The sequence below is a fragment of the Nerophis lumbriciformis genome, linkage group LG14 (assembly GCF_033978685.3).
Source record: "Nerophis lumbriciformis linkage group LG14, RoL_Nlum_v2.1, whole genome shotgun sequence".
Taxonomy (NCBI): domain Eukaryota; kingdom Metazoa; phylum Chordata; class Actinopteri; order Syngnathiformes; family Syngnathidae; genus Nerophis; species Nerophis lumbriciformis.
In genome coordinates, this window is record NC_084561.2 from 21731598 (window position 1) to 21746244 (window position 14647).

The following is a 14647-nucleotide window of genomic DNA, read 5'->3' on the forward strand; positions in this document are numbered from 1 at the left end:
AAATAGACAAAATTATACATGACAAACAAAAATGGCATCATTGAAACTAGGGCTGGGCGATATGGCCTTTTTTTAATATTGTGATATTTTAAGGCCATATTGCGATACACGATATATATCTCCATATTTTGCCTTAGCCTTGAATGAACACTTGATGCATATAATCACAGCAGTATGATGATTCTATGTGTCTACATTAAAACATTCTTCTTCATACTGCATTAATATATGCTACTTTTAAACTTTCATGCAGAGAAGGAAATCACAACTAAAAAAATCACTAATTTTTTCATACGGTGTTGATGTGGAAATGTTTGCCTCGGCATTTTGATGGTGTGGACGTGTGGCACCGAATGGAGATAAGCGTCTCGACAGACGTTACAATATTTGAACAATGATGATGAAAACTGTTTTCTCTGTCGTGTCCGTGTGTCGAAAATTGTTGTGCGCTTTTTTTTTTTTTTGATTTTGTGCGTGGCATAGATTTGCCGTGCGCAGAGGACGTTTGAGCAGTGCGCAATTTATGGTGTTACATTAATGCCAAAAATCCAAGCGCATAAAAACTGTTATCGCGCTCTGATTCTCCAGTTCGTGCGCGCGCGCGACACCCTTTTGCGCGCGCGTGGTGCCTTTTTGCGTGTGGTGCCTTTCTGCGCGCGCGCCGTCTCGGTCTGTGCGCTCTCTGTGTACTCCTGGCATCTCTCCTCGTGCTGTCATGTTTCTTTTTGGCACTTTGGGGGCGGGTATGCTTAGACGGCCCCTCCTTTCTGATTGGCTCTGAGCATTTTTCATATGACCAATGATTCTCCAGCGTAGCAACGTTGTAGCCATCTTACCTCGGACAGCTAGCCTCAATCATTACATTGATGTCAATGGTACATGTACAAATTACATTACCATAACTTGTTCGATTTTCGACCAATTTACAAACGGTTTACCTTGTTACAAATCTTATTACATGTAGATATGACATAGGATGCTGTACCTGTTGAAATTACCTCTTTCGCTTTAAAAAAAAAAAAGACTTAATTGTGCAACATAGTTGTGTAGGGTCAGTGTTAGTCAGTTCTCTGATTATTTTAAACTGTTTCAGAATACATTATTAAAAGGATATTTTTAACATTTTAAAAACAAAATTCAAAGATTATTTCATTACTTTTATGGCTGAATCAAAAGAAATTCCATAAATTAGAAAACAAATGTTCAAGAAGAAGTGAAATGATAAAATAATGTTATGGTTGGATGTTATTGCTGGTGGACCAGTTCTGGCTGAGAGATGTGATTATGGTGTTTGTTGTCTTATTATTTATTTGGGTCATATTTTGTATTACCCTGTATTGTGCTTATGTGGTATGAAATAACCTTCATCAGCGCGCGACATTTTTTTATCCACTTCTTCCTCCGTAAATCTTGATACATATTGACGATGACCCGCCCTGCTATACTTCTGATTGGCTCTGAGCGTTTTTCCCCTGACCAATCAGAAAGAAGGGGCCGTCTAAGCATACCCGCCCCCAAAGTGCCAAAACGAAACATGACAGCGCACAGACCGAGACGGCGCACGCGCAAAAAGGCACCACGCGCGCACGAAGTGGAGAATCAGCGCGCGATAACAGTTTTTATGCGCTCGGATTTTTGGCACTAATGTGACGCCATAGCAATTGCACAGGCGCGCACGGCTGCGCTAGCACCATAGCTAACGTTAGCCATGCTGCTACCTCTCTGCGTATACGTATGTGACGTATGACGTGACGTGTGTCGTGACATGTGACGTGTGTAAGAAGGTGCGCTTGCTGTCTGTGAGAAGGAGAGACAGGAAAGAGTGAGAAGAGCCTGTCGTGTAATGCCAGCAGCTAAAAGCAACTGCGTGAGAATCCATGTGTGTAGAAGGTGTGCTGGAAAATGCGGAATGGAAATCAGGGAGCAGCAGAAAAGTGGAATGTATTATTTAAATCAGTGCGTTGGAAAACACGGACCGGAGTTTTTTTAAAACTGGATCTGGATCGGCATTTTCCCATGCCTTGCCGATACGCATTTTTTTGCAAATATCGGCGGCCGATCCGATCCAAATATCGGATCGGGACATCCCTAGTCTCAACTATTTATCCTTTAACATGAGGAGGAGCATATGCACAGGAAGGAATGCTTATGTTCTTTTGATCTGTGAGAAAAAATGTGTCCATCAACAAGTTTTACCCACAGAAATGGAATTGTTCATAAACCATATCGAATCTTATTGAATCGTTCATACATTAAATTGAATCGTTCATTTACTAAATCGAATTGCGCCGAATTGTTCTGTTTTATAAATAAATCGTTTTGAATCACACTGTAACCCATTGATCGAGGTGCGAATCAAATCGTGCATCACAAAGAGATGTACATTCCTGAAAACCACCAGATAACATTTGTGAGCATATAACACTGTATCATCTCTTTCACTTTCGGACCTATCAGGTCAGTAGTGCATTCTTTACGCAAAGTGAACGAAGAGGCAAAAATACAACCTAACCTACTGTTAACCAATATAAACTTATATAAACACCTTACTGTCTGAGCACCTAAGCTATTCAATTGTGCACAATGAACCTACACAAGATCTATAGTACGGTATATAGGAATAAGACAGTGTCTACTAAAGGAAGTGAATATAAGTGATGTCTCAAAACCAGACTTGCAACACTGAACAATATTTAATGTTTTGTCTGCCAAAAAAGCATATTGTGTGTCTATTTATTTTATTAAAATGTTTTAAAATAAAACTTGGTTAAAAGATTTTAGTGTGTTTATAAGGGATTTTTGAGCACATGCAACAAAGCCGTGATAATAATGATAACCATGATAATGGTAGTCACAATAACCATGTTATGAAGTTTTTATATCGTTACATCTCTAACCACACCTGCATGATAAATAACAAGTAACAATAACTAAAATGTGAGATGTGAATGTTAAGATTCCTAATTAAATGATAAGTAAGCAATAGTGCACAGTGCACACTGTGGAGTCCAAGTGTCAATAAACTGTCTTTTACAGCTTAAGTTAAACCTATGAATACGAGACCGAGGTGGCTTTACGGGGCGTTCAAGGACTGCTGAACAAAGTAAGACGCCACAACGGCCGGCAAAAATCCATCCATCCGTTTTCTACTGCTTGTCCCTCTTGGGGTCTCAATAAATAAGAATTACAATCCTATTTTTTTTAAATGTACTTTTCATTTAAATAAATCTTGAATTACAAACCAATATTTAAAACAATACAAGCTTAGTATTTTATCTGTTTTATTGGCTAAGACTAACACTATGAGTGAAGCATAAGAAATACAAAACATGCAAAATAGTGGCTTTTCTAAAGATTTGGTCAAAAGATTTAAATGTGTGTGTATAAGTACTTTTTGAGTACATTCTACAATACCGCGATAATAATGATAACAGTGATCATTTTGGTCACAATTACCGTGATATGACATTTTCATATTGTTGCATTGTTAATACATTGTCATAATGATGGAAAGCAAAGCCCTAAATACTGGAGTAAACTATATTATCCAGGATATTGTAATGAATTGAGGAAATAAGAGAACAATGACTTTTCTTGCAGTTTTTGTCAACTACAGAGAAGCAGGAACTTTATAAACTTGTAATCAGTACCATTTTAGACCTGAGCTGTAGTGCCTGTCTTAGCGGACATTGTTATTAAAATAAATAAAGAAAATAAAACACATTTGAGTGTCAGATCAAGTCAATCATCAACTCTACAGTACGTTCAGGTAAAAGTCTCTTATGTTGATGTTTATAAACCTGAGTCAAGCTGGAGTCTGTAGAAACCACCTGTTTGCTTACTATCTTCTCATGACGTTAATGATTACTCAGAGTGAAACCAGGTAGTAGACCATGAGCAAACATTCAATGACTGCTATCAGCCATGACACTGAACAAAGTCACTCCGTCAGAGGAAACGTAATGTGGTAACAACAATCTACATTTAGAATCACAAACCTAAAGTATGAAAAGTAATGTTTTGTGTGAGTCTCAGATCGTTGCTATTTGCTACTCTCTAACTCCCAATCAACTAACTTATCTTTATAACTGATGACGACCTGGAATGGATGACTACATAACCCATGACAGACATATTCACCTATTTTACATTGTAAAGGAGAATAGAAAATTTGGCTTCACATTTGGAAGCATTATGTCTATCACTCAAGTCAGAACAAAAACAAGTAATCAAATATTTCATCAACTTCTCCAAGGCTGGATTAAAAAACCCTGCCCTTGTTTCCTAAACTGCAGACAGAGCAACTAAAAACTCAGGGTCAAGTGTGATTTGTCTTTGTGAAATGTTATGTAACTTTGACCGCCATGCTGTTGTCTCTTACCCAATCCTCTACGTCTCTGCCCTCTGATGCCTTCCCACCAACAAGAGGCTGCTCCCAGAAGATGTTGGGTTTGCCGTAGCGCCAGATCTTCCCTCTTGTTTTGTGTGCAAAAAAAGCGGCAACTGCCAAGGCGATTACAATCAGGAATCCACACACCATGGCAACTCCCTACAAAATCAGTGACACAGGAGTGAAATCAGACATTCTCAAAGATTAAATGTACCATGAAGACAGTTTGTCCTGGATCAAAAAGTACACAATTTGTGTCTCTGCGTACCACAAAATATTTTAACTGTTGATAACTCCAGATAACTGATGAATGAATCCAATTTAATTTGCTCAGATAATATTACGTAAAAACCACAAACCTCTTGAGGGTCCACAAAGCAGTAATGGTAGAGGTATGGGTTCTGTAATGGGAAGCCTCCCACCCCTCCCATCTGAGAGTAGCCCGTCTGATAGAGACTCTGGCACATCATCAGCATGGGATTGTATATCATATTGGACGAACCCTGTGCATTGGGGTTTACTCCAACTATATACACAATGTTTATGATGCCCTGGAACACAAAGAGTTGACCATTAGTTGACTGTTGGTGTATTATTCATGTACTGGTCTCAAACATTGACATTACACAAAGCTTCCGAACATACACTGGTATATGTCATGATGTGACACGTCAGAATTTGACACAAAAGAATGTGTACAGCAGGGGTCTTGTGGCCTGTGGGCCATTTGCTGCCTACAGTCCCATACTTTGTGGCCGTCTACTTAACTTCATAGTTTGTGTACTTTAGTGTGATTACGGCCCACGAACCCTGGATGGCTAATAGTTAAAATATTGTGGCAATTGTAAAATCCCATTGAACACTGGCTCCAATAACAGCGCAAACACAAAAAATACAGCACAATAGGGGTGAGAATCTTTGAGTTGAATCCAATTCTTGGGACGTACGACTTATACGCGGAGTGTTGGCCTAAAAAACGTATTTTGAGAATGTATTTTTAAAATTTTATTTACAAAAATCACATAATGTTAATCAATTTAATAAAAGAAAATAGAACAAACTCAACTGCAACCCAATACCAGTTTTACAAAATATACGAAGCAATTGAGAAGACTTACAAATCAATATTTATTAAATAAAATTCAAATAAAATACAATTAACTACAGCAACAGTATCAATAATAATAATGACAATATCACTAATAGTTGTTTAATGTTTTCAATCCAACAGTCAAATATTTAAAAAACTTTTTTTTCTCAAATCGACTCTCAAAAGTTATGAATCGTTTTAGAATCAGAATAAATAAAAGTCGGATGTGAATCGTTTTTTTTGAGCACACCTACAGCCCAACAAACAAGTTGAGCAACAAAAAGAGCAGCTCCCTTTAAGCAAGCTAAATGGTGTCGGACCATCTCCTGGAAAACTCAACAGTGTCAAAACATACAATTTTCACCAAAAATGTTAGATCTATAATGGTCTTTAGGCCTACCGTAGCTCAGGGTCACTATAGATGCTGGTAGAATTAGTTAACAAGTCCCCAACCTCTACCTCTAGTGGCCCCCAGGTAAATTAAGTTTGAGACCCCTGGTGTACGGTAACTCAGAGCAGGCAGTTTAGGCAGAACATTTGGAATTGAACAAATAGAGGTAGCTACAGTGTCTTACCTGCAGGACAGCCATGATGACACTCGCTATCAGAAGTGCCAGAAAGTACTTCCTGCTGCGGATTGCGGCGGATTTAGAGAAACTGGCGATGAAGAAAGCCAGTGAACCGATGAAGTTAATGGCTGCCATGGCGATCATTGCAGTTTTGGCCGAGTAGGGGGAAATATAGGAGCCGTAGTTACCATAGCCCCCATAATTGCCATATCCACCGTATCCTGTTCCGTAGCTTCCTCCCATGCCATATCCACTACCGTAGCCAGCCCCGGATCCATAGTAGCCATTTCCATACCCACTATACTGCATGTCCCACATGAGAGTGGAGGCCACACAAGCAAATATGGCCAGGCACAGCACAATGACGACAGCCATCATGGCCTTGATGATCCCAGGAGGTGACACCCATTTGTAGAAGTGCTGCGGCTTATCCTCGATGTAGTAGGATCCAGGCGGAGGAGGGTAGGCATTGTAGTCACTGAGGGGAGTATTGAAGCTCCCTGGTGCTCCAAAACCGTTGTTGGAAGGTGGGGTGTAGACTGGCGGACTATCGTAGGGCTGCTTGTCAAACATCTCTGACGAATGTCAAGACCTGTCAATGTCAGAGACAAATCAGACTCTGAAAATAAACTGTACAGCGGGAGCACATTCCTGATATGAGTTATGGTACGAGGTGATACGGGAAATATGGGCGTCACTGACGTAACGACAACAGTGTAAATAATTGACTTATTCCAAGGACTGTGGTTAGTTGACAAAATCTTAGCTATTAGATTGTGTAAATGGTTTTATTGGGGGCAGAATGTGCTTTTACGATTTCGTCAAGTACTAGTTCAAACCTGCTTTTTCTGAAAAAAAAAACCTGTAAGTTGAATGACCTCAGCCTTTTGAAGGCCTTCCAACCAGCCAAATCAGAATGAGTGCGGAGATGTCTGTACCAGGGCAGGGAGCTCAGCCAAACAATACTTTCATTTTTTGACTCTTTGCAGGCAGTTGGAGCCTCTCTCCTGCCCCCGCAATGTGCAGACCTTGAAGAGTTCAAGAGTTCTGCCCATGAAATGGTTTGTTTTTCTTCTGTTAAAAAAAGTTTAAAAACCAAGACCTTCAGGGAAAGAGCAGAGTGAAAAAAAAAACAGTACGTCTGAAGAAATAGGAATGTTAGTGTATCCTATTTAACCACTGTAATGTCATCCAAGATTAGATAATCTATCATTTGTCTCACATGGAACAAAATGTGTAGTAGGAAATACTGTACAGAGTTCATAATTAAAGTAATGAATGATATACTCGTTCAATCCCATTCAGTCGCTGAGAAACAAAAATATGTGATTTCTGGTCGTGCTCACAGTCCACATGATCATAACTCTTCTCGCTCTATGGGACAGAGGAGGTCTCGCCTCAAAGCCTCCATCCCAGACACCCTCCTCCCGTCATTCCTCTGTGTCCTTACAACCTCCTTACGTCTCCTCTGTCTCCAACACCCCCCTCCTCCTTACTGCTTGCCTTTGTTTTGGGAGCAGGAGGGGCAAAAGTCAGGGCTTCTCCTCACAGGAACAGTGTTGCTATGGAGTCGGGGTTAAAAAAAAAAACGAAGAAAAGAAAATTGGGGCACTGTCCAGGCAGGACCAAACAAAAACTCTTCTGTGTGCCCGGTGTCTCGATGAAAGAGATACAAAGAAGGGAATGCAGGTGCATGCAGGTTGTGCAAAGTGGTTACTATTGACGAGCTTCATCATTGGCTATTGAGTCTTACTCTATTTTGACCTGTGCACTTTTATAATATTACCGGTAACAAGTCCTGTAAAATTGTTTAACAGCTACTATACAACTGTTCAATTACACCTATAAAAATTTTTAACCCTTGATCATACTATAAAGATCAATGCAAAAAAAAGTATGTTTAATGAGGTGATGTTTAATTGAAAGGAGTCCTTACTTGGCCCATTGCACCCACTTTTGCAAAGCTTGAAGAAGACAGGAAGTAATTCTGTGATCATCTTGTTGACTGTCATACTAATACTTTATCAACAATTGCGACTTGTTAAGGTTTGTACCCTGCCTACCGCCCGAATGCAGCTGAGATAGGCTCCAGCACCCCCTGCGACCATTAAAGGGACAAGCGGTAGAAAATGGATGGATGGATGCAACTTATTATGTAAGCCTGCGTGGGCAGATAACAAACTTTGCTGGACGATATATTGTGCCAAAAATGTATTGCAATTTTTGCAGTGCTTTGTTGGAATATATATGCAATATATTATGTGTATATATATATATATATTGCCATTTTTGCAGTGTTTTGTTGTAATATATATATATATATATATATATATATATATATATATACTAGGGCTGGGCGATATATCGATATATGCGATGTATCGCGGGTTTGTCTCTGTGCGATATAGAAAATGACTATATCGTGATATCGAGTATACGTTCTCACGCAGTTGCTTTTAGCTGCTGGCATTACACTACAGGCTCTCCTCCTCTTTCCAGTCTCTCCTTCTCACAGACAGACAAGCGCACCTTCTTACACACGTCACATACTGTCACGTCATACGTCACATATGTATATGCCCTCCCCGAGCAGAGAGGTAGCAGCAAGGCTAACGTTAGCTGTGATAATAGCGGAGTGGTGCGAGCGGTAATACAAGAGAAAGAAGGTGCGAATCTGGTAACAAATGGAGGAATAATTAATTCCCCCAAAAAACAGCAGGGGGTCCATCGTCTGGCGGTGGATTGGCTTCAAGCGGGAAGATGTCGAACAGACAACCGTAATTTGTCAAGTGTGGGGCAAAAGCGTTTCTATAAAAAGTAGCATTACTGCTGTAACAAACTGGTCAGGGTGTCCCAAGTTACCGGAGTGTGTTCGGTAAGAAGGAGGAGTTTTGTCCCTCCAGAGTTGTTGCCGTAGGGCTGTGACGTAGGGTGTGTGATTGTGGAAGGTGTGTGATGTTGACATTAAAGAAGCGGTGGCTACCGAACCTGCTCTAATGTCTCCCGTTTATTATTTTATTAGATAAGTACACTGTATAGGCGAACCCAGGACACTCGGCTACACTGCTAATATGTAGCATCATTTGAAAAGTCACCCGCCAGACAGAAGAGTGCTTACTCCGCATGTCAATACCTCCGTTCGGTGCCACACGTCCACACCATCAAAATGCCGAGGCAAACATTTCCAGATCAACACCGTATGAAAAAAATAGTGATTTTTTTAGTTGTGATTTCCTTCTCTGCATGAAAGTTTAAAAGTAGCATATATTAATGCAGTATGAAGAATAATGTTTTAATGTAGACACATAGAATCATCATACTGCTGTGATTATATGCATCAAGTGTTCATTCAAGGCTAAGGCAAAATATCGAGATATATATCATGTATCGCGATGTGGCCTTAAAATATCGCGATATTAAAAAAAGGCAATATCGCCCAGCCCTAATATATCCATCCATCCATCCATCCATTTTCTACCGCTTATTCCCTTCGGGGTCGCGGGGGGCGCTGGAGCCTATCTCAGCACCCCGCCCTAATATATATATATATATATATATATACACATATATATATATATATATATACAGTATATATACAGTATATATATATATATATATACATACACTGTATATATATATATATATATATATATATATATATATATATATATAACAGATATGTAAATATACATGTATAAATATATATATAATTTGATATATTGTCACACAAATTATTGCCGATAAACGATATTATTGTCAGCATTATTTTGAAACTAATTTGAGCCCTAATGTAGTTATATTTATTTATAATAATGCAAGTGAGGCTTTTAAACGCAAAAATCATATATTTTTCATTATTGTAGTATTTTTTACCATTCCAATTGGAAGATCAAGAACTTTTGATAATCCTAAATAAGTAAACAATAAAATGGACTCCATTTTCATTTATCATTTGATTAATTGACTTATCATCGGCCCAGACCTATTACGATGTACTGCAGCACCAAATCCCACAGAAACTGTAATTTAAGTGACTGTGTGGCATGAGAGTCCTCACAACAATAACACTGGCACGGGTCCTAGTAGAGTAGCATTTGTATTACGCAAGGCAAAGGCAAAAAAATCGTGTTTGGACCAGTCAGGTCAGACACCCACCATGTTCAGCCCGAGTTCCACTACAACAGAGAAACTCTATCATCCGCTGCTTCTGATAGAATTCCACTCATACGGTCACATGTCTCATTCTGTCAGAAACAGTTAGGCCCCTGCCTCTTATGAGCTGGGACCCACTGGTATGACCACAGAAATCAGGCCTAATAACATTTTTATGCAGCACCATGCAGTTGCAGATGTGCAAAACTTCATATGAAAATAAATACATTAGAATAAATCCCAAGTAATAAGAACAATAATATGCATCTACAGTACTATATGTACAAGTATCAACAGGTTGCGCTGACTGCATTATATTGAGTGTAACAAATGGTATTCGCTTATTTGTTACCAGTGGAGGGGATACTAAAGCTACAGTTTCTAGCAAATAAGTCAATCAATATTATGAGGGTTACAATGCATCCAGGAAATGGATTCATAGGTCAAGTGTACCGAAGGTGTGTGTTTGTGTGACTGCTGAGAGTCAAGCCTTTACACTTCAATGTTATTCTGTCACAAAATAAACATCCGACTGGAACATAATGTAACACTACTTGTTTGAAATCAACTCAATCAAAGCTGTACTTAAGTTATTTTGCTTCTCAATGCAAGTCATAGTGCCAGAAGATCATAGCACTTACTGAGTGTCAATAGTGTTAGCATGTCATCTTTACGACCAACCTGTATTGCTATCATATATTGTGGTACCTAAACTTTATTAAATGTTTGGGTAGCATTTTACTAAACAACAGTTATATTTTAAATAATACAAAAATGTATCAGAGCTGTTTATTTTATGTAGAACTGGCACTCAATGTTATTAAAAAAGTATTGAATTTGGATCGAAAAACGCTTTGAATTGAAAATCGATTCTGAATCAAATCGTTGCCCAAAGATTCACAGCCCTAATATTTACATATTTTGCTCATTTTAAGCAAACGGCAGCACATTAATTGCACAGACGCATCACTATGTTCGCTTTTTCCTTCGACAACATCACTGATTACTACTCACTGCAGACTTCATGAGAGCCAACATACATATAAAAACATACTTACCAACCCTCCCGAATTTTCCGGGAGACTCCCGAATTTCAGTGCCTCTCCCGAAAATCTCCCGAGACAACCATTCTCCCGAAAATATCCCGATTTCCAGCCGGACAACTATATTGGTGGCGTGCCTTAAAGGCACTGCCTTTAGCGTCGTCTCTCACCTAAAAGGAGACTATTATATATGTCTCCGTTATCCATAGGTTAACTATAACCCATAAAGTAGGCAGGCACGGAGCTATTTCTCAGCGTGTGTTTATTCCAGCCGGCACTGCACGTTAATACTGTAGCGGCTGGCTACGGGGTGTTAGCCAATGACTATGGCTGGGGGGGCGGGACTTCCGGGAGAGATAGGGAAGTGACGTGGGTGTTCGAGTTTTGCCGGGAAAAGGGATAGACACACATTGGAGCTGTTGTGTGGTTGAATTACATCTTGTGCAATAAAGACAAGACAAACAAAGAAGTCGTATGAACCTACATTCCTGGGATTATTACAATACACTGACACACAACTTCCGGATTCCCATCATGCATTGCTTCAAAACTACGGCACGTTGTAATATCCAAAATTTCCAGCCGGACAACAATATTGGGGGCGTGCCTTAAAGGCACTGCCTTTAGCGTCGTCTCTCACCTGAAAAGGAGACTATTATATATGTCTCTGTAATCCATAGGTTTATCTATAACCCATAACACGGTGGCCGAATGGATATAGTCACTCATGAACGTTCAGAGAAGCACAAGGTGGCGGCAAAGCAGTAATAAGGGCCACCTTGCAAGCAACATCCCGTTTTCATTTGCGGATGTTTTCAACAAATCCATGAATGTTCCCGGATTCAGAGATCGCTCCCCAGTACTCAAATGGCAGAACAAAAGCTACCCAAATAGTGAAAGGTAAGTGTGTTTTTTTTAAGTAAGCAGCAAGTACAGTACAGTTAGTAGAACAACTGTGTTTTCATTACTGTTTACTGTACTATATAAATCAGTGACGTGCAGTGAGGTTGATGGCTGGTGAGGCACTGACTTCATCACAGTCAGATTTACAAACATATGAACCCTAAAGAGTATCTTATTCACCATTTGATTGGCAGCAGTTAACAGGTTATGTTTAAAAGCTCATACCAGCATTCTTCCCTGCTTGGCACTCAGCATCAAGGGTGGGAATTGGGGGTTAAATCACCAAAAATGATTCCCGGGCGCAGGACCGCTGCTGCCCACTGCTCCCCTCACCTCCCAGGGGGTGATCAAGGGGATGGGTCAAATGCAGTGGACAAATTTCACCACACCTAGTGTGTGTGTGACAATCATTGGTACTTTAACTTAACTTTAACTTTACACATACAAACTGTAGCACACAAAAAAACACATTTAATAAAAATAACGTTATTATGGTCTTACCTTTACTTATAAATTAAGTCCATGCGACGCTCCTTCTGAACAAAAGCATTGATAACTTGTTTATAGAAGTCTTCCTTATCTTTCTTAAGTTTTAAAAGTCTCTCTGTTTCGATGGAGATCTTCCTTTAATTATTACCTCCTGCTTCGATTGAAAGTCCAGTTTAGAAAACTGTTTTATTTTAGATATGTAATCCTCCATGTTAAAAGTCCAGGCGAGAGGAAAAAATAAACGATCGCTAACTGTTGCTGCTTGATGTAACTTATTCTGCAGCCGCAAAAATTATCCCTGGGATTACTAGCGCCCTCTACCACCATGAGGCGGGATTACTGCGAGCCTCAGCCAGTGCGTCTTCGCAGCCGTTTTATGATTGCTCAGCACAAGAAATACGTTACACACATACAGTTGTTGAAAAAATACACTGTATATTATATACTAGGGATGTCCCGATCCAGGTTTTTGCACTTCCGATCCGATACCGATATTGTTTTTGCATTTCCGATCCGATACTGATACTGACCGATACCGATACTGACCGATACTGGCCTATCCGAGCATGTATTAAAGTTTAAAGTTATTTAGCCTACTTAGTTGTCAGAATCATGTTGAAAAGGGTTTTAGTACCGGTACTCTTGATAACAACTAGCCAGCTGAATTAGGGGAGTTTGAATAATACACAATGGTTGGTAACAAGAAACTGACCTGTTTATTCAAGGAAAAACACAAAATAGACAAAATTATACATGACAAACAGAAATGGCATCATTGCGATACACGATATACAGGTAAAAGCCAGTAAATTAGAATATTTTGAAAAACTTGATTTATTTCAGTAATTGCATTCAAAAGGTGTAACTTGTACATTATATTTATTCATTGCACACAGACTGATGCATTCAAATGTTTATTTCATTTAATTTTGATGATTTGAAGTGGCAACAAATGAAAATCCAAAATTCCGTGTGTCACAAAATTGTCATCTGCTGGTGTCGGTCCACTCTGTTTCCTGAGATCCAGGGTCAACGCAGCCGTCTACCAGCAAGTTTTAGTGCACTTCATGCTTCCTGCTGCTGACCTGCTCTATGGAGATGGAGATTTCAAGTTCCAACAGGACGTGGCGCCTGCACACAGCGCAAAATCTACCCGTGCCTGGTTTACGGACCATGGTATTTCTGTTCTAAATTGGCCCGCCAACTCCCCTGACCTTAGCCCCATAGAAAATCTGTGGGGTATTGTGAAAAGGAAGATGCAGAATGCCAGACCCAAAAACGCAGAAGAGTTGAAGGCCACTATCAGAGCAACCTGGGCTCTCATAACACCTGAGCAGTGCCAGAAACTCATAGACTCCATGCCACGCCGCATTAACGCAGTAATTGAGGCAAAAGGAGCTCCAACCAAGTATTGAGTATCGTACATGCTCATATTTTTCATTTTCATACTTTTCAGTTGGCCAACATTTCTAAAAATCCCTTTTTTGTATTAGCCTTAAGTAATATTCTAATTTTGTGACACACGGAATTTGGGATTTTCATTTGTTGCCACTTCAAATCATCAAAATTAAATGAAATAAACATTTGAATGCATCAGTCTGTGTGCAATGAATAAATATAATGTACAAGTTACACCTTTTGAATGCAATTACTGACATAAATCAAGTTTTTCAAAATATTCTAATTTACTGGCTTTTACCTGTATGTGACGTGTGTAAGAAGGTGCGCTCGCTGTCTGTGAGAGGGAGACACAGGAAAGAGTGAGAAGAGCCTGTCGTGTAATGCCAGCAGCTAAAAGCAACTGCGTGAGAATTGTGGATGTGTTGAAGGTGTGCTGAAAAATGCGGAACGGAAATTACGGAGCAGCAGAAAAGTGGAATGTATTATTTAAATAGGTGCGTTGGAAAACACGGACCGGAGTTTTTTTTTTTAAACTGGATCTGGATCGGCATTTTCCCATGCCTTGCCGATACGCAATTTTTGGCAAATATCGGCAGCCGATCCGATCCAA

General features: G+C 39.6%; 1 protein-coding gene across 1 annotated transcript in view; it reads right to left on the bottom strand.

Moving 5' to 3' along the window:
* The window catches only part of LOC133616493 (occludin), a 38272-nt gene that overhangs the window by 21770 nt on the left and 1855 nt on the right, over positions 1 to 14647 (bottom strand). The window contains exons 2-4 of the mRNA XM_061975838.2: positions 6056 to 6641; positions 4750 to 4941; positions 4382 to 4549 (exon numbers count right to left, since the gene is read on the bottom strand). Of these exons, the coding sequence (XP_061831822.2) occupies positions 4382 to 4549; positions 4750 to 4941; positions 6056 to 6622 (927 nt within the window). The 5' untranslated portion in view covers positions 6623 to 6641. The remainder of the gene's footprint in view (positions 1 to 4381; positions 4550 to 4749; positions 4942 to 6055; positions 6642 to 14647) is intronic.